General features: G+C 33.0%; 1 protein-coding gene across 3 annotated transcripts in view; it reads left to right on the top strand.

Annotated features, from left to right (window-relative positions):
* Positions 1-18,925, top strand: part of LOC118737317 (Y+L amino acid transporter 2) — an 88,595-nt gene that overhangs the window by 55,408 nt on the left and 14,262 nt on the right. For 2 of the 3 annotated variants that reach the window (XM_036467748.1, XM_036467749.1), the window contains exons 2-4: positions 11,064-11,099; positions 11,184-11,517; positions 18,458-18,704. In XM_036467748.1, the coding sequence (XP_036323641.1) occupies positions 11,233-11,517; positions 18,458-18,704 (532 nt within the window). In that variant the 5' untranslated portion in view covers positions 11,064-11,099; positions 11,184-11,232. Of the gene's footprint in view, positions 1-11,063; positions 11,518-18,457; positions 18,705-18,925 lie in introns of all 3 variants that reach the window. The other variant, XM_036467747.1, reaches the window with a different exon arrangement.

Genomic DNA, 18,925 nt, shown 5'->3' with positions numbered 1-18,925 from the left:
CGAAAACAATATATCCTTATTTTTTATTTTGAAATCAAAAAATATTTAGAGGTCACTCAAAGCGCCCAAAATTTTTCCTTGTATTTTATATGGGGGGAAAACACCTAATCGTAGAAATGGTATAAAATAGTTAGAAATCAATATTTTTCTACCAGAAAACTCTGTTTATATGCAGCAGACTCCCAATAATAATACCCAATTGTGTATTGGAAAAAAGCATCTGTAATCTGCAGAACAAAAGCGTATTAAACGAAAAAATCGACAACCAAAAATCAAACAAAAATGTGGTTAATATTACCAAATTACTGCTGAAAATATCAACCATGGCACTCTTAGTATTAAATTAAACAAAGACTACTTTGATTCCTTTTCAAGTTTGAATTTGGTAATATCTACTACCAATTTTTGGTTGATTTTTTTTCTCAGTGCCAGTACGGGCGTATGAGTTACTTATTTCGTTTTTCACAGAAGCTTTCTTTTCATAAAATAAGGAACGAAGATTAATTAATATTTATTAGTTAACTAATTCACGAAGATTACAAATAGGGCTGGGAATCAAAGACTTGCAGCTAGAAAAAGTTTATTTCAATAGAACATATTTAACTCTGACAGGTCTTGGTGATTTAAACTTGGAATCTCTCAATACTTCTTTCATCACATTCGAAATTCGTAAATGCACTTTTATTTTTAGTAACTTATGTTTATGTTTGAAGTGACAACAGGAAAAAATTATCAGCTTCAGGAAAATAAAACATACAGTAGTTTAAGTATAATAAAATAAAGATTATGTTAAAAAAATCATTAGAATCGCTGCTTAAATAAAAAAGTTACAATCTTTTGAAAACAGCTTTACAATTTTCCCAAATTTACCAATATCATTTTCACTATTTCTAGCCGCACTCGTTACACTGCGAGTCGCCCTATTTTACACACAGTCGGCTCGGTTTCGCGGGGATATCAAATTCAGATATTGCCGCGTATAGGCAGTTGGCAGCTTTTAGTGTTATCGAAAGCACAATATAAAACCAGTAATAAACCTTGGGTGAATTTGGCGACTGCTTTCCTCGGGGATGAATATGCCAGGGATGAAATTAATGGTACATACGCCTTCTAGGCACACAGAGTTGCTTTTGAGAAACAAAAAATAATTAACACAAAATAATTTTGAAAAGTAAAGTGTAAAACGAAATTCATTAAATAATTCCACATAAAGTGGTATACATAAATGACTCATTTTATAAACGATTTTATAAAACGTGTTTCATAAACTTTTTTATGCAATGGGTCTGTCTGTGCCAATTGATAGAAAATAAATTTAAGTTATATAATTATGAGTTTCGCTATCTAAATAATAAATCTAAAGTAAATATGTATAACCTTTGTATTGCTTTAATTGTCTGTAGTTTATTATAAGTTTTAGATTTAATAAGTATTATTAACTTGTTTGATCTTTCTGGTAGTACTTATGTAAGTACTATAAAATATCCTAGATCTTATTGTACTAATGACTTTAGCTATAAATAAAATGAAATTATTGCTTCGTACCAAATGTTGTAAACATCTCTCGCGCGATCTGCTGATAAGCCGATTTTTTTCTAATTGAGGTGAAGACACTTATTTATAAGCTGGTGCGAAATACTGTTTTTTTAGGGATTAGCTTACTCCGTTAATTTAAGCAGAGGGAATTCATTGATTTTTGGAGCAAAATTAAAAGTTTTTCGAGTCTTTAATTTTAGTTTAAATTTTGATCTCGAATATGTCGAATCTTCAACGAATTTGTTCAATATTATTTCTTGAGCAGCCACTTCCAATGCGAATATAACTGTCAAATTAAAATTTAGTACTATTAAACCTCATAATAGTACATCAATTGTGTAACGACCTACATGGAAATTTTTTAATATATTCCAACAATTGCTGTACAGGAATTGTTTGATCGCGTATCGATTTACAGTGAACCATACTTTATTTACCAAACCTTTATTTGATTCGCGGTTAGGAATAATGCCAAAGAATACTTTAGTACTTATTATCTTTATTTTATGTTTTTATACATAATTTTTTTAGATTTTAGCATTTATTTTTTTAATGAATCTTTCTCGTTTGCATCAATACTGCATTATTTATAATCTTCTTTTAATAAAACTACATTTGTCAAATGCTTAAACTAATTTATCTAATAATAACGCAGCACACAACTCTGAAATCTAAGAAAAACTCCGAAGGAGACCATTAAATAGCAGCACACAACCCAGTGCTTTCCCCAAAGCTGAAAATGGCTGCAACAACAACCCCTAAAGGTTTTCCACTGGCTATACTGTGATGGAAAGCGGCTGTGAAGGCGATAGTGAGTGCCGATCCTCTTCACGCGATTCTTCCAAGTTTTGGGGTATGGTACATATCTGATTACTAGTGGCTCAGTACGTTGGCGGTGGGCTTCAGCCTTTCGCTCACCTCATTTACTCAGCGAAAGTGCATACCTATCTTCAGAAGGTAGGAGTGCAATTAGTGGTCGCGGACCCAAAATTGGTGGTCCAAGTGGTCCGAAAAGAGTAAAGTCAGAATTTTAATACCGCCACCCCTAGTTAACCAGTTTTTAATAGTAAAGATTCTTTTTCTTCCCCTCATTGCATTTTCTAGGAGGTTGTTGTTGTAGCCATATTCACCTATAAAATATATGTAGTTACCATAAAAAAAAAAATTTAAAGAAACAATTGGGTATTATTATTGGGAACCTCCTGAAGAGAAACTAGAGGTTTATAATCGAAAACTTTTGATTTTCAAGAATTCTATACCATTTCGAGGAAAAGTTCTATTTTCCCCATATAAAATACAGGGAAAACTTTGAGCGCTTTAATCACACCCTAAAAATTGTTTCATATCACAATTAAAAATAGTGGTATATTTTTTCAGTAAAGAACATTTGGTGCATTTTTGGAGCACCCCAATGTACACCCATTTATGTTGAATCAACATTTCAACGTTTAAATAAATTAAAGTATGTTCTTATATATCAGACAAAAACAAAACATGTTCAACGACTTCATACGAGCTGATAAAGAGTAAACAAAATCACAGAAATGTGCCAAACACAACAAAAGAGATTAAAAGAGCACAACATCTGTAAAGACCAAAAAAGCGCTTATCAATTTTAACACAGTAAATGCCGTACTCTGCCCGCACCTCACATTTGTATCTACCTCACTTATTAATGCAAAACTCGTTTATTTGTTATGTATTAAAAATTAATTAATTACTTGTTAATAGGTTGTTTATTGAATTACCACCAAGTAAAAAGGGGCGAGATTTGTACGCTTTACATGCTCTGCTTACTAAGTTATGTACATGCTAGGGATGCTAATCCCGGGATCCCGAAACGCCTTATGTTGACCAGTGTTTGCTATATTTCTTTTGTTTATTTAATATTTAATATTTTTTATACACATAACACCGTGCGCCAGGCAATTTTACACACAAAAAAATCAATATATTCGCGAAGCCATGCATGCCAAATATATGCAGTAAAATTGCGTTTTTAGGTTTTCTCTGTGACGTCAAGATTTTTTAAAACGACTGAAAATTGATTAATATGAATATTTCAGAAAATGGTGTAAAAAATGTAGTACAATGTACTCAGGAAAACAGTCTGGGTATCAAATTATAGAAAAAATCCTGTAGAGAATGAACAGATTAAATATTTTGGTGTAAAAGGTATTGAAAATGTCCTTAAACATTGTATCCTTGAATATCCTGCAATACTTATTGTGAAAAAAAAACTATATGTTAAAGACTAAAATAAACTCGACAATGTCCTCGAATATAGTCCCTCTAAATTTATTAGCTTAAAAAAACATTAATTAAAATGACATTTTCAATACCTGTTCGTCCTTGTGAACGCAAAAATTTTTAACTTTTTAAATCCTACAGAATTTTCTCTGTCATTTGGTACCCATATTTATTCTGCATTGCACTGAATTTTTTAAATCATTTTTAGAATTCATAATATCTTTAAAATTATAAAGCTCTAATAAAAAAAAATCTAAAACTAAAAACGCAGTTTTACTATATTTGGCCCATAGTGGCGTGAGTATATTGATTACTTGGTGAGTTTGGAATTTTTTCTTCCCCTCAACCTGTTTCAGTCTTTTTACTCAGAATTTTTAGAAAAATTCTATGTATGCATTTTTATAGGTATAGCGCAGTAAATTACACGAGGATAAAGTGCAAGTTTCAAGTGGCTAAAAGTAACGTTGAGTTTTTTGATTTTTTTTTTTTGATGGCGGCGTCACGCATTTTCTTCCATACAAAGTAAGTTCGACAATTTTTTTATATGGACGAAAATGCCCAGCATCGTTTAAAAAAATCTCAAAAATCTACGGTATTTTGTAACTGCATGAAACTTGCATTTTATCCTACTTTAATTTAATGGGCTAGAAAACTGCGTACCTCAAACTTTTCTTAAAATGCTGAGTAAAAAGTTTGAACTTTTGGCAAATGTTTTTGCATTTTTATAATTTTTGTACAAATTTTGAAATGAGCATTTAAAGGCAGATAATTATATATAAAATGAGGTAGACTTTTATAAAAAAATTTAAATATTAAATAAACAAAAGAAATGCAGACTAAACTGGTTGAAATTAGGCGTTTCTTTTATATATGCCACTAGTATTATGAACTTCTTTCAGCCACACAATACACAAATATGTTGACTAAATTTCTTTTTGCTTCGAGCTTTTTTCGACATGCCTTATGGTGATTTCGTTTCTACCAAAAAATGTCGACTTTTGATTGTGTGTGAGAAAATTGTCTTTTCATTTCTTAAAATGCCACACTCTTGTAAGGCAAAAAAGGCACCTTTTCTACCCTTTGAATCTTTGTCAAGGGAGATGGTTGCCCTGAAAATCAGAGCTGGACAAGGACAGGAAAGCAAAAACATGCCTTTTCAAAGGGTTGAGTGTAGCATCAAAAAAATTTTGCGTATAAATTAAATTACTGTCTTTTGATTTGTTACTAATAAAATATAATAAAGTAGGTTTCAAATCCATTTATTTATTACATATTTATTATATGGTAGGACAGCTTCTCAAACTATATTGATGCAATTTTTTCATGTTAAGTTGTTGGAATGAATATCTAAATCCCGGGACTTATTCCGAGATCCCGGGATTGTATGAACGATGTCCCGAAAATCCCGGCATCGCAAAATTCAAAAAAAAAGAACATCCCTAGTACATACATACATATATGGTATGCAAATTCGCAAAGCGACTAAACTTGGTGTGTGCTAATGTGATAAGTTGCAGCTCTGGATACTATTTATAAATAGTAATATGTCTTTAAGCTTAAACAAATAAGAATTTCTATAGCTACATATGTATGCCTGTACATAGCGTAAAGCAGTGTGCGCTTTCAAAGCGAATCACTAAACGAGTGACTTGCAAAACTGCATAAAATTACTTTTACATGCTTTTGCCTGTCTCCCTCCTTTTATACTGATTTCAAATAATTGTTTTTTTTTTTTTTTTTTTTTTAAGATTAATAACACGACCTGCCCCATTTATGTATTTTCATTGTCCGCCTATTTCTTTTTTCTTTGAAGTGTAGCCCTTTCAGGTCTTCGTAGACCGCTGGGGGTCGATGGAACTATCGAAAACATATTCGTTAAGTTTAGCTTTATATGTGCATATGTTATTAAGCGTTTATGTATGTGTATTGATATGGACATTAGAAAGTAATTTACTATTATAAATGAGTTATTACTTTCGCATTTTAGCTTCATCGACCTTTCCCTTACTGTTTTTTCCAACTCTCTTATTTTTTTTTTTGCCTCCTTTTGTTGACGAAATGAAGTTATAATGTAGCAAAGTGAAAGGCAATTGATTATTTTACATACATACATGCATGTATAGTAAAGTGGTCCAATTTTTGTATGGGGAAAAAAATTTTCATCCTTAGTTCTTTTCCTTTTAATATTTTAAATATTGATACCAACTTTCAGTTTTCTACTGCAACCAATACAGGGTGCTCAATGACCTCTAAATACGCTACTGGATCGCTGCGAAACTGGCAAAAATATTGGTGATTTTTATAAAACGGTACTGTTGCCATGGCAATTGAAGCTTGTCATATTTTTTTAAATAATTTAAATTTGAAATGTTCTTAGGTTACTTAACCAATTGTTTGATTAATATATGTACACAATACTTCTAAAGTAAAATATGAGCAGCATGAGCATCCTCAAAATTTATAATTGGAAACTTAGAAAAATTTTGGAGGGTGCCCCAAACCCTATCTTGGATTTTTTTTTTTGTTTTTTTTTGACCACTCTAATGTACAGTCATATGAATTTCGCATTTACCTGATGCTATTATTATCTATGGCCTTTTGCCATTTTTCGTGTAGCTTCATAATTTCATCGTTGTAAAACTTCTCCGGTGTGTCGGCGTAAAACTTGGCTAAGTGATTTTCAGCGGCTCTTCGGTTGGCCAATATTTTATCATCTGTAGAGACCGAGTCAAATGGAAGTTAGACGGTACAAGGTACGGGCCACATAAATGCTGCATGTATTAAAACTTCCCAACAAAGTTCCGTCAAATTTTCCGAGTCATCAAAGTTGTGTATGGCCTGCCATGCTCAAGCCTTTTCTGTTTGTAAAATGTGCCTTAAAAAATTTCGATTAATCTATTATTTCTCAAAAATTGCAATTAATTTGTTTACGCTTGTGATGAATCATCTGACTAATTAATCGATTATTTAATTTTTTAGCCATCCTTAAGTGTAACATTCAAATAAAATTAATTAGTAAGTTGATTGAGCAGCCAGCTCTTAAAATGCGTTGGAGTAATTGAATCAAAATCTAAAAATTTACTGAGTTACCCACTACTACTACCCTTAAGGAGATATCACTCGTAGCTAAAATATGTATGTATGTATGTAGTTATACGAGTACATTTCACGCTTTCCTTTTAAGAGATAGCTATAAAGGCGGATATTTCCACTCTTCCGCTAATAAACAACTAAAAGTTGAAAATTGAATTAGTGCTTCAAAATATAAGCCATTATACATGTATGTACTCTGACAAAGTACAAATATTTACATAAATATTCGCATAAATTAAAAAAAAAAATAGTACATAAATTCTACTGATAGCATAATTTGTCAATGTCAATGTCGTACGCATTCGACCGCGCAAACATGTATGTATGTACATAGTACATTCACATATGTATGTGTATGTATGTACACTGAGAGAAATAATGCATAGTAAAAATGATTACTTTATATTTGATTATCGTTTAAAAATGTTCGTATTTAAAAATTATATTTTCGTACAAACATTTATTGACAGTTCAAATTTGAGCATGTATATGCAAGTGTACATACGCATCCCCAGCATGCAGTGCGCCCTGACGGAAACAAGTGATTTTTTTTTTTCATCAACTAATTGAAAGACTACTTTAAAACAAATGCAATGAGTAAATGTTTCGATGTTTGATACTGATTTTGCTAAAACAAAAAACAATTTGTGTCTTGGAAGTATGAAAAAGCATCTGTGAAGTGCAGAACGAAAGCATATTCAAACGAAACATACTAACTTTGAAGTTGTTTAAGCCAAATTCATTTTAAAGTAGTTCAAAATACATGCAGGAAAAGACAATTGACTGCTGCCTATAGTTATCATTGAAAATAAAGTAGTTTATAAATTACTTTCAAACTAATTCAATTTCCTGCTGGGCGGTGACAACGCACACATACATACGTAGTACATGTTTATCCGTACAAATCGTGTGCTGTGGTGTTAACGGAAATTCAACATTTGAAGGCATATTTACATGTATGGCTGTAGCTTAATGCCCAAAGATGCTTGCCACAATTTGTTGATATCCAGAGAGGCTTAGGGTTCGAATTCCATCGCAGGCAACATGAAAATTAAAAATCTTGTTTTTTTTTGTTTTATGTTGATTACTCACTTCACGGATGCTTTTTCAGAACGAACGCGATCATTTTAATATGCGCATAATTGAATTGAACATTTACCAATATACAGTACTTTCGTTGACGTTTATAGTTGGATCAATTACGTTTATATTTGATTTTAATATTTTTTCCCCTCAGTGTACGTGAGCATATATAAACACATGAAATTAGTATTTATGTACGTATATAGGCATGAACATTCAATTACTTCACTGGACCAGCGTTGCCGAATAGACGATTTCGTCGTCATTTTGACGTTATTTTTTATTTCAGTTTTTTCCTTAAATTCATATACAGTATATTTTGCTTAGCTGCACATCCTTCTTTGCACGAAAAACTTGTGCACTTATCCGAAAAAGGCACTTAAGCGAATTTTCTTTACTACTTCAATGAGGAAGGTATCCAAATCCCTATGAAACCAAATAATGGAGAAGCACTTACCACGTAGAAATTACTGCAAGCGAAATTTTTACCGAATAGTATCTAATTATCTATATAACTACATAAATTTATAGCCATTTTCGTTGTTCTGCGAGATGAACAAAATAAATAAAAAGTTGTAAAATTAGGTAATTGTAGGGCCAGTGCAGGTAAACTTAATACTTTCTTTGATAATTGATACTAGTCGCCCAATTTTTAAGGCAGGTATCGCCAATGTGCAGGTATGCTAAATGCATCTATCGGAGCAGTTTCCTTATAAATGTTAAAAATAGTGCCTCTGATACGCATTTTAGGGTAGGTATCTTAAATGTGCACTTAAGCATAGAGGCAGCAAAGCAAAATATACTGTATATGAATGTATGTACAATCATGTATTTATCTAGTTTTGTTCTATAACCGTTCTTTCACGTACATATTTATATTAAATTTGTACTAGACTTGTAACCAAATTGTAAATTTGCACTGCTGCCACTTATTTAAAAGAGACAGAATTATAGCAAAGAGAACTGTTTCCTGTTACTCTTTAACACTGGATCAAAATCTTTTAAAGTATCTTCAAACTAGTGCAACTCAACAATTTAAAAGCAGTTGTAATTCATTAAATTCTAATTTAAAATTGTTGTTAAATGAAATGAAATTACAAATCAACTTTTATTAACCCATATGGTCAAAATTTTGGGAACGAGGAACGAGTGAAAAAAATGTTTCTTTGACTCACCCGTCAACCCTTGAAATATTTTTTTTATATAAATCTTAAGGCATCCTGTGGTCTAAAGTTATGCGGCAACATACATAAAATATATATATGTATATACAAACGAATTGATAACCTCCTCCTTTTTTTGAAGTCGGCTAAAAAAAGCATAACAAAAAGAATTTGACGTTTTTGGCTGAAATTACGACTTTTTTGAGACAAATTGACGATTTTTCAGTGAAAGATTTTGCCAACGTTGCACTGGACTGATAATCGCCAGTGGAAAAAGTAGTAATGCATTACATGCGTGAGAAATAATGTAATGTATTTCTATTGCTGTTATATATATAATCACTACGGAATGGATTTTTAGGAACTAAAAACCTATAATAAAATGCAAAACAAAATAACGAAGTAGGCTAGAAAAGGTGAAATAGGCAGAGAAAGGCTCCAAAAAAGACAAAACAAGAAAAATAATCAAAAAATACATTTATGTATTTTAGAAATGTTTTTTTTTTTACAAGTAAAAAGAGAAACCTATGAACTAGTTTCATTATGTGAAAAATTTGTACTTTGAATCTTTGACCATTTTCTCCTTTCTACACTTAGCATGCATTACATTTTCCCGCTGGTTGCGTACATAAGTAAATATTTACGTACATATACATACATATATCTATGTACATATGCACCAGCAATTGCATGTTTACGGTGAAAATAAATTCCGTAGCAACGCAGATGGCTCTCTGAGGCATGCACTAAATACAAGTACATACAACAAATTATTCCTCACTATTTGCGTGCGGTACAAATTTTGCAATTCTAGCGCCGTAAAATATTGAAAGAGTTTATATTTCCCTGTATGTACTATACTTGCTACATTTACCTAACATTGTACAAGTGTGAAAATTAAGAACTTTAAAGCTTCAACGTACTCGTAGTACTGTCGAAATAGTTTGCACTAGGGTGGTCCAAAATATTTAAAGTCAGAATTTTATTGCTCTAACCCTCTGGCGTTGTTCTATACCAAAAAATGTTCCCCCTTTGTTAATAAAAAAATATTTAGAATTCGCTCAAGGCGCTCAAAGTTTTACATGTACTATTCATACATACATACATACATACATATGGATTTTATATGGAAAAAATGGAGTTTTTCGTAGAAACGGCTTAGAATTCTTGAAAATCAAAATTTTTCTAAATATCGAAAAAGTCTGTATGTATTTAGGAGACTCAATAATAATTCCCAATTGTTTATTTAACCATTTTTTAAAGTCTCCAAAAACACCCAAAAATTGCAAGGGGGCCTATAAAAATAATATGTATTAAAAAATGCAAGTCTCCTGCAGAGAAATAGAGTTTTAGGAATTCTATACTATTTCCACGAAATAATGCTTTTTTCGTTAAAAAATACATGGAACACTTTCAGCACTTTGAGCGAAATTTCAATATTTTTTTTTTTTTGATTTCCAAAAAAATTAATTTCCTCAAGTCCGCTTTAGTACTTACCCACCATATTACAGTTCCTACCACCCTAGCGTACCACCCTAATGTCAATAAATTTAAGCTGTCCAAAAATTAGCTGTTTTATTTCAGTAGAACTATTTAAAAAATGTTTTGCCGTCGAATGTGTGTCTCCCCGAAAAATGTAAAAAGGCAACGCCTAGGTTCGGCCAAAACAAATTTTTTTTGTTCGAAATTGCCTTGCAAAAATACTTTAGACTCAGACCTCAGAGACGCACAGCGAACATTTTTTTTTATTGTAAGATAGTACGGTCTAATGTACATAAATACTCGTACATATGTCTACACTTTTTTTTTTTGATAGCAAAGCTAAAATCTTTCAATTAACAAGGTGCAAATATAAACACAAGAATTTATACAATCTATTTTAAATTTATTTACTTACTCTATTCTTAAAAACGAATCTGTATATTTTTCTATTTACAGATTTCCATACAAACAGCACAACAGCATTCAATATAGGTAATCGGTTTATTCGCAATTAATCATCGTATAAATAATTCACTGTTATTTCGGCTGCAAATACAACATAAATTCACTCTTTAGCATCCACCAACTAGCAAATTAATATTATCTGCATAAATCATATACAAACATGGAGACTGAATCACTTAATCGGAAAAATTCCTCAAGGAAAAGTTCGGTAGTCAATGGTAATGGCGATGCGGCGGCTAAGGTGGCCGCCGAAAATGAAGGTGGCGGCGGTGGTGGTGGTGACGTAACGTTGAAGGCGAAAATGAGTTTAGTCAATGGTTGTACGGTGATCGTCGGTTCCATTATCGGCTCCGGTATCTTCGTTTCACCCACCGGTGTGCTCATGTATACAGGAAGCGTAAATTTGTCGCTAATCGTATGGATTATTTCCGGCCTTTTTTCTATGGTGAGTACTCGCGATGTGTGCTAGAAAAATATGGTATGAACTACCTACCATCTTCTCTCTTTTACTCTTTTATGAAATTATTTTATAATCCAATTGCCTAAGTTTATTGATATTGAGCAATTATTTAGCATCTGTGTCGGCTTTATACTTCGGTTGATACGTAGTCATTCACATGAAGACTCATTAGGAGAACTTGTGACATTTATTTAGTTTTCAAAGTGGGAAACACTTATTTCTATTTGAGGGTCAGTTCAACCAAAGATCACATCGAACAGGACCGCAATTTCTCGGCAGGCAATGACGTAAATTTTTGCACTGCTTGGAATAAATAAAATCACTTCTTCAGAAAGTTTTTTTCCATGTATCTAAAAAAGATCACGCAGAGTAGAAAATTCATTTATATATTAAATAATAAAATATACAGAAATAAAGTTAATAATATTAAGTAAAATTCCTCCAAAAGTGAAATCGCTTAGAGGCGGGGTTGGGCATGCAACTCAAAGTTGCTCGGAATGTTTGATATACACTCACTCACAAACCTAATACATAAATCAAAGTTTAACGGTGCGTTCACACAGAAAGCCGAGCGGCGCTGAGCGAAGTGTTCACACTGAACGAAGCGAAGCGAAGCTTTTCTCATGGACTCCGCTTATAAAATTCGTTTTTATTTGAAAACTTATATATCTTGTTTGCAGAAGCGTCATGAAGCTGAAAAATTAAATAGAAAATTCAAAATCAAAAACTGCATTGCTTTCAGCTCCAAAAGGCTTCTGAACAAACTTGCTGTATGAACACTTTCACATAGCTACAGTAATTTGAAAGCTTCTCTTCGCTCGGCTCGGCACAGCTTTCTGTGTGAACGTACCCTAAGACTTTGTAAAAAATGGGAAAAATATGGAAAAGTCTAATCAAAATTCCAACCCTTTAAATCATAGTTTAAACAAGGCCTGTCCAGGGCCTAGCAGACAATGGCCGACACTACCCGTATTATCACTTCCGCTTTCCAAAAATTGTCATAGTTGCCTACAGGAGTCTAAGAAAGAGAAAAAATGTCGCCGGCAATTCTGGCTCTGAAAATTTGGTGACAGGTAATAAGATCAACGGAAATAAGGTCAATTGACGATAACAAGTCTCCAATGGAGATGTTTTGCAACTTTATCGACGGCTGTAGTGCCACATAAGAAGAAGAAGTAGTAAGGTTTTTTACAGATATACCTATTGTCCATTTAAAAGGACACACCACCAGGGTGGAAATAAGGACAATTGACTTCGTACGTAACTTAATTTCCCTGGGGATCTCGTCCACATCGTCAAAATTACCAGGAGTTTCGGCTGCAACCACAAGTTGCGTGTCTGAAAATTGTTAACTGACACAAAATCTTCATCGCCAGAATCTTCGTCAATATAGCTCCCTCCATTTGTTAAGACGCACAATACAAATAGGAGGAGAAGCTAGGCCAAAATTCGAAAAAGTTTTAGCGCCAAAATTTTTATCATTATTATTAATTAATTAATTTGAAATTTTATCACAGGAGGCAATTCCTTTAAAAAATACTTTTGAAATGAGTCGTTTTGAGATCCCCTTCGTTCGACACCCCACATTGATTCAATATTTTCTTTAACTTGATAATTAATTGATTTGAACGCTTGAAAAATGTGGCAACTATTCAAGAGATATCCTGTATGTTGACCCAGGTTATAAGCTATCTGTTTACCAACTTTCATGGAAATGCACTCAGTTGTATTAGCGTTAAAGAGCAGTAAACATACTCACTCTCTCACTCAGAAACTATGTATGTGAAAGTTTGTAAAGTATTCAGCCTTATGCTGAGTTTCGCTCGAGAAAAAAATCACCCGAAAATTTTTCTTCCTCCCATAGTGAATACATGGAAACGAAAAGTGCAAAGTGAACCGGTTCGGGGAAAATTAAATTCATTATTATTACTGATTATTTTTACATGCTGCCAAAATTAGCTGCCATTCAAGGAATTATCTTGTATTAACCTCAAGTCTTTGATTAGTTTCATACTGTTTTAAACGCGCAAACGGCCCTCAAAACTGAATAAAAATGACAAAAGGAAAGAGTATCCATATTCTCGCAGGCTTAATGATATTTTTAAAATTCTCTTAAGAGAAACGCATGTCAAATGCAGTTTATGTCATTAAATATCCCTCCAAAAGCAGAAGCAGTCAATAGATTTGCCAGCGACCACGCATACTGCAGTAACTACGTACACACATAAATTAACCCAGTGGGGAAATAAGGTATGCCATTACCTTATTCAGACACGAAATGATTAACGATTACGACTGAACGAAACCATATGCACATCCCTAATCAGTGAATATCTAATGGGTTAATGGCGCATTTGAAACCAAACCAGCAAGGTGCAGTAGTCTGTACAATAAATAATCCCAGTTCTGCGCTAATCCGTAAACGAAAAACACTTGACTTGCAGATCCAATAACCGATTTTGACCTGACATTAAAGCAGTTAAATACTTATATCACAACTGACACAACATATTTCCTGAATTCAGGCATGCTTCATAGACACCACAGTGCCATTTATTGCATGGCTTTGCAAAAATTCGAATGCCCGCACCTCAGATTTGCATCTCTGCAGGCAGGTCCTTATGCGCTTGATCCTTCCTGATTCGCGAAAAAGGAAATATATTTATTAACTTTTATACAAAACTGATTAAAAAATGTTGAGTCGATGACATAATTGAATGGCTTTGGTATCACTAATTACGAATCTAAAGTCCGAATTTCAAATTTCAAAATGGCGGATGTATTTTTAAAATTTCCTTGCGTTCGCTTTAAACTTGTTACTCGAGGGATTTTGGGATCGCTGATTACGAATATGAAGTCCCATTTGCAACCTTTAAAATGACGGACCCAATATGGCGACCACAAAGGATTAAAATCACTTAGATTCGGTTAAAACTTAACAGTCGGGTGTTCTTAAGGTCGCTGATTGCAGATCTGGAATCATATTGGATCTACCATTTATCACGGGATAGTTAAAATCGAACGTACGTACATGGCGTATGAGTAACATTCTCTTCTCCACTGAGTAACTCATACGCCATGTACCTACCATAGATAACTAGATCTGAAGGCTGTGTTATGCATACTTGGCATTGCTTGAGAGTTGTCACATAACGCACACCATTACATACATAGAAGTCTGTTGGTTTTTGATTTCTACGTAAAAATGGTATAGCAGTGCATGCACTGCCTAGTATGCATAACAGAGGCTTGAGACTTTTTTCTCGTGAGAGCGCTCTCAAAGTTTGCATTTTTATAAAATTTTCCAGTTGCTCTTCTTTATTCTAATTCTTTAGAATTTAAAAATATAAATTTTTTTTTGTAATCACAAAGACGAATTGATATTGAAAATGCCCTTTTAAATATTTTTAGTTTTTTACGCTATTAAAGTAGAAGGACGAAAGTTGAGGATATGGTCGTGTGTATATTAATCCTTAACATATATTTTTTTTTTTCAAAAATAAATATTGCAAATTCGCAAGGGTACTCAAGGACAAAATTTTAAAAGGGAATTTTCAATACCTATTCGTTCCTATGCACCAAACATTTAATATTTTTCAATTCTACAGAATTTTATCTTTTCCTTTGGTACCCATATCGTTATTCTATATAGCACTGAATTTTTTAATTAAATTTTAGAACTAATCCAATCTTTAAAAAAATCCTGATGCCAGAGAAAGAAACTAAACCCAGTTTTACTAAATTTGGCACCTAGTTTTGGGAGCATCTATGTATGTATATATTTTTTTTTCAAAATTTCCGTTGCTCGGTGTAATCCATGTTATAATTAACTTGAATTTTTTGAATCACTTATGCCATTTTCATAATAAACGGCTCATATATACATATGTACCAGTCAATGAGCTAGGACGACTGGGTACGTAACAGCAGTTACTTAATGAAATGTAATATTTTTTACTAGTAGGTTTTATCTGCAGGATAATTTAAGTGATACATACACACGGCGCTTTTATGTGATAAATGACTGCATTTGACATTCGCAGTAATGAAAGTATTCCAGAGAATTCCGTAATACAATAAAAAAAAACGTAATAAATAGCATTGACAGACAATTATGAACTCGCCGATATTTTATTCGTTTTTATGCTTATGTACATTGGTACATAGGTAATCATATTTGACCCAAATCGGTAACGAAATCATCTATTTAATTCAACCCACAATATTGTCTTGAGTTACTGCTATATATATGTATATACCTACATGCATTATCCTATTTTACTGTGTGTATATAAAAATGTACATAAAAAGCTTAAGTATATACACTGCCGGCAAAAAGTATTGGCACAGCGAATTTTTTCACAATACATGCACCAATTTCTATTCTAATTTTTTTATAAAAATATGGTTAATTCTACAACAAAGGACATAAATATATGATTTCTAAACTTTGTGGAAAACTCCGAAAAATTCAATAAATTTTCATGAAAACTTTCAACTTTTTAATCAGATTTTTTAGTATTTTCTTGAGTATGCAGTTTTGTAGCCCATTAAATTTTAGTAAAAAAAATGCAAGTTCGTCAAAAAACGCATTGCTTTTTGAGAATTTTTTTTTTGTGTTGAAGGTGTTTTGCACTTTTTCTATATAAAAAAATGTTATGTATGGAAGAGACTGTGTGAAAAAAAAATCGCCAAAAATCAACGGCAATTCCTGGCTATTTAAAACATGTACTTTATTATATATAAATTTATTGGGCTACAAACCTGCATACTAAAAAAAATTCAAAAAAAAATTTTAATAAAAAATTTAACTTGTACTTTATTATATAAAAATCGATTGGTTTATAAATCTGCATACTCAAAAAAATTCTAAAAAATCTGAATAAAAAGTTAAACTTGCACTTTATTATATAAAAATCGATTGGATTATAAATCTGCATACTCAAAAAATTTCTAAAAATTTTTCTATGTTCGTAAGTTTTCCACGAAGTTTAAGAATTATATTTTTATGATTTTCGTTGCATAATCAGACATATTTTTATAAAAAATTAGCGATAAAATATTGGAATAGAAACTGGTGCATAATTGTCAAAAATTTGCTGTTCCAATACTTTTTGCCGGCAGTGTACATATTCTGGATGGAAAATTAAGAATTTTGTGGCACAATTCTTCCAATAACTATTTGGCATTTCTTCGCATCTGCTTTCAACGTGACGGCATAGAAACGGCACGATTGCTCGACGAATATGATGAGACTTGACGAAAACCCAATCAAGATAAATGTATCTTATTCCCTATAACATTATTCCAGCGCTATACTGGAATGAAGTCAATGATGTTAAGATAAAAGCTGTTGAAATTTTGTAAATAGGCTAAATTTTCTGCGATACAAGTGCGGAGATTCTTTAACGAGTTAGCGTCAATTTTCAAATCACTATCAGCGTTGCCGTTTTGGTAATTTTTTCTTGCTTTATAATTTATTCTTCTTTGATAATTTATTTTTCAGTTTGGTAACATTTTTGGTTAAGTGTTATCTCTTTGTTAAGTGCGGCAAGGCAGAAATCGCTGGCAGCAGAGATCTGAGCAGTTGTATGTTTTCAATGCCGCAGGAAAGTATGTCACTAATTACCTTTGTTGAAGAAATTCTATAATGTTGAGTTCCCTGAGGCCGAATGCTTTAATTTTCTCTTGCTTTGGTTTTCTCTTGGGTAACATGCTCTGGTCTTCCAGGCTGTGGTATTCACATTCTTCAAGGCCATGGACTAAGTGGTGGAAAAAAGTTCGACAATGCAAGTCTCGATTAAATTATGTTGGTTAACATAGCGAGCTTGCTTTACTCTGGTTTCCAGGTCACTCGGGACTACTCAAACCAGGCATGCCTCAGTCCGCAACTAGTTATGTATATCACTACCACCTTCGCCATCGAAGCAATCATCAGAAACTGGGTGAACACTTCGCTCAGAAATGACTAGGAGGCATGGAGGGGTAAAACTGATGTCGCCTTCGATGTCATAAGGTCTAGCTCGTTTTTTGCTCCAAGTCAGATTTTATCATGCCCTCCAGATAGCCTGCGACCTAAATAATGATTTTTATATTCGCTCCGAAGTACTGGTCTGGTATTCTGTTCGTCCAGAAATTGTTGATGATGTTGTTATCCAAGTAGATATCTCTATGTACACGTCCAACCTTCTTTAGGAAGGAGAGGGAAGGCGATAAGCCCTTTTTTCCATTCATAGGGGGCGGCCGCTGTGGTGTAGTGGTAAGCAATGCACGCTACCATTCCGCGCGGTCTGGGCACAGTTTCCGAACAACATCAAAAATTAAAAATTAAAAGTTGTTTCTAATAGCGGAAGCCCCAAGGCAGGCAATGGCAAACCCCCGAATGTATCTTTGCAATGAGAAACAGCTTCTCATAAACATACAACCACCTGCGCCAGAGTACTAACGGCAGCGCGTTTCTCTGTGGGGTATAAAGTAAATTATTAAATTTAGTTGCATATATATATATATCATTAGTAAAATATGGAGCGGGCGTATCTTACATCGACGCTGAAATGCAAAAAGCCATAACTAACTAAAAATTGTATCGCATAAAACGATGTGGGGACTTATAATTCGATGAAATGCATTACGATTAACCAAAAAGTGAATTTGGAATTTTTAGCCAGTTACGGCTTTTTGTATTTCAGCGACGATGTGAGTTATGCCCTTTCCATACTATACAAATGATATGTATGCAATTAAATTTAATAATTTACTTGATACCCCACAGAGAGACGTGCTGTGGATAGTACTCTGGCTGCTGGTGGTCAGCAAGATTACCTTTTCTATACTATATTAACGATATGTACACACTTCAAATGCTTTTCAAGTTTAACAATAGATATTTTTAACGCTTTCAATTGCTTTGTCATATCTTTAATAGGTTGGCGCCTACTGCTATGCCGAGCTGGGTACAATGATTACCAAATCTGGTGCGGATTATGCCTACATTATGGAAACGTTTGGTCCCTTTATGGCCTTCATACGTCTCTGGATCGAATGTATGATTGTGCGGCCATGCTCACAGGCAATTGTAGCGCTCACCTTCAGCGTATATGTGCTGAAGCCTTTCTTTCCGGATTGTCAACCACCAGATGATTCGGCGCGCATGTTGGCAGTCTGTTGTATCTGTAAGTATAGCCATACATATATACATACGTATGCATATATACACACATGTATTCGTGTAAAGCAATATAATGTGTTTAAATATATATATATACATTAGGGTGCCCATCGAAAAAATTTTGTATCTAATTATGATGAATATTATTGCCAATTTTTATAAATTTTTTTCAAATCATTAAGAGGTTGCGGCTTGTCATTTTACGTCAGTATATACGGTTTTGTA

The sequence above is a fragment of the Rhagoletis pomonella genome, unplaced genomic scaffold, assembly GCF_013731165.1.
Source record: "Rhagoletis pomonella isolate Grant_MI unplaced genomic scaffold, Rhpom_1.0 Rhpom_scaffold_00004, whole genome shotgun sequence".
In the NCBI taxonomy this organism is placed as follows: domain Eukaryota; kingdom Metazoa; phylum Arthropoda; class Insecta; order Diptera; family Tephritidae; genus Rhagoletis; species Rhagoletis pomonella.
The sequence above is the reverse complement of the archived record's forward strand: the minus strand, read 5'-3'. Positions and strand labels throughout refer to the sequence as shown.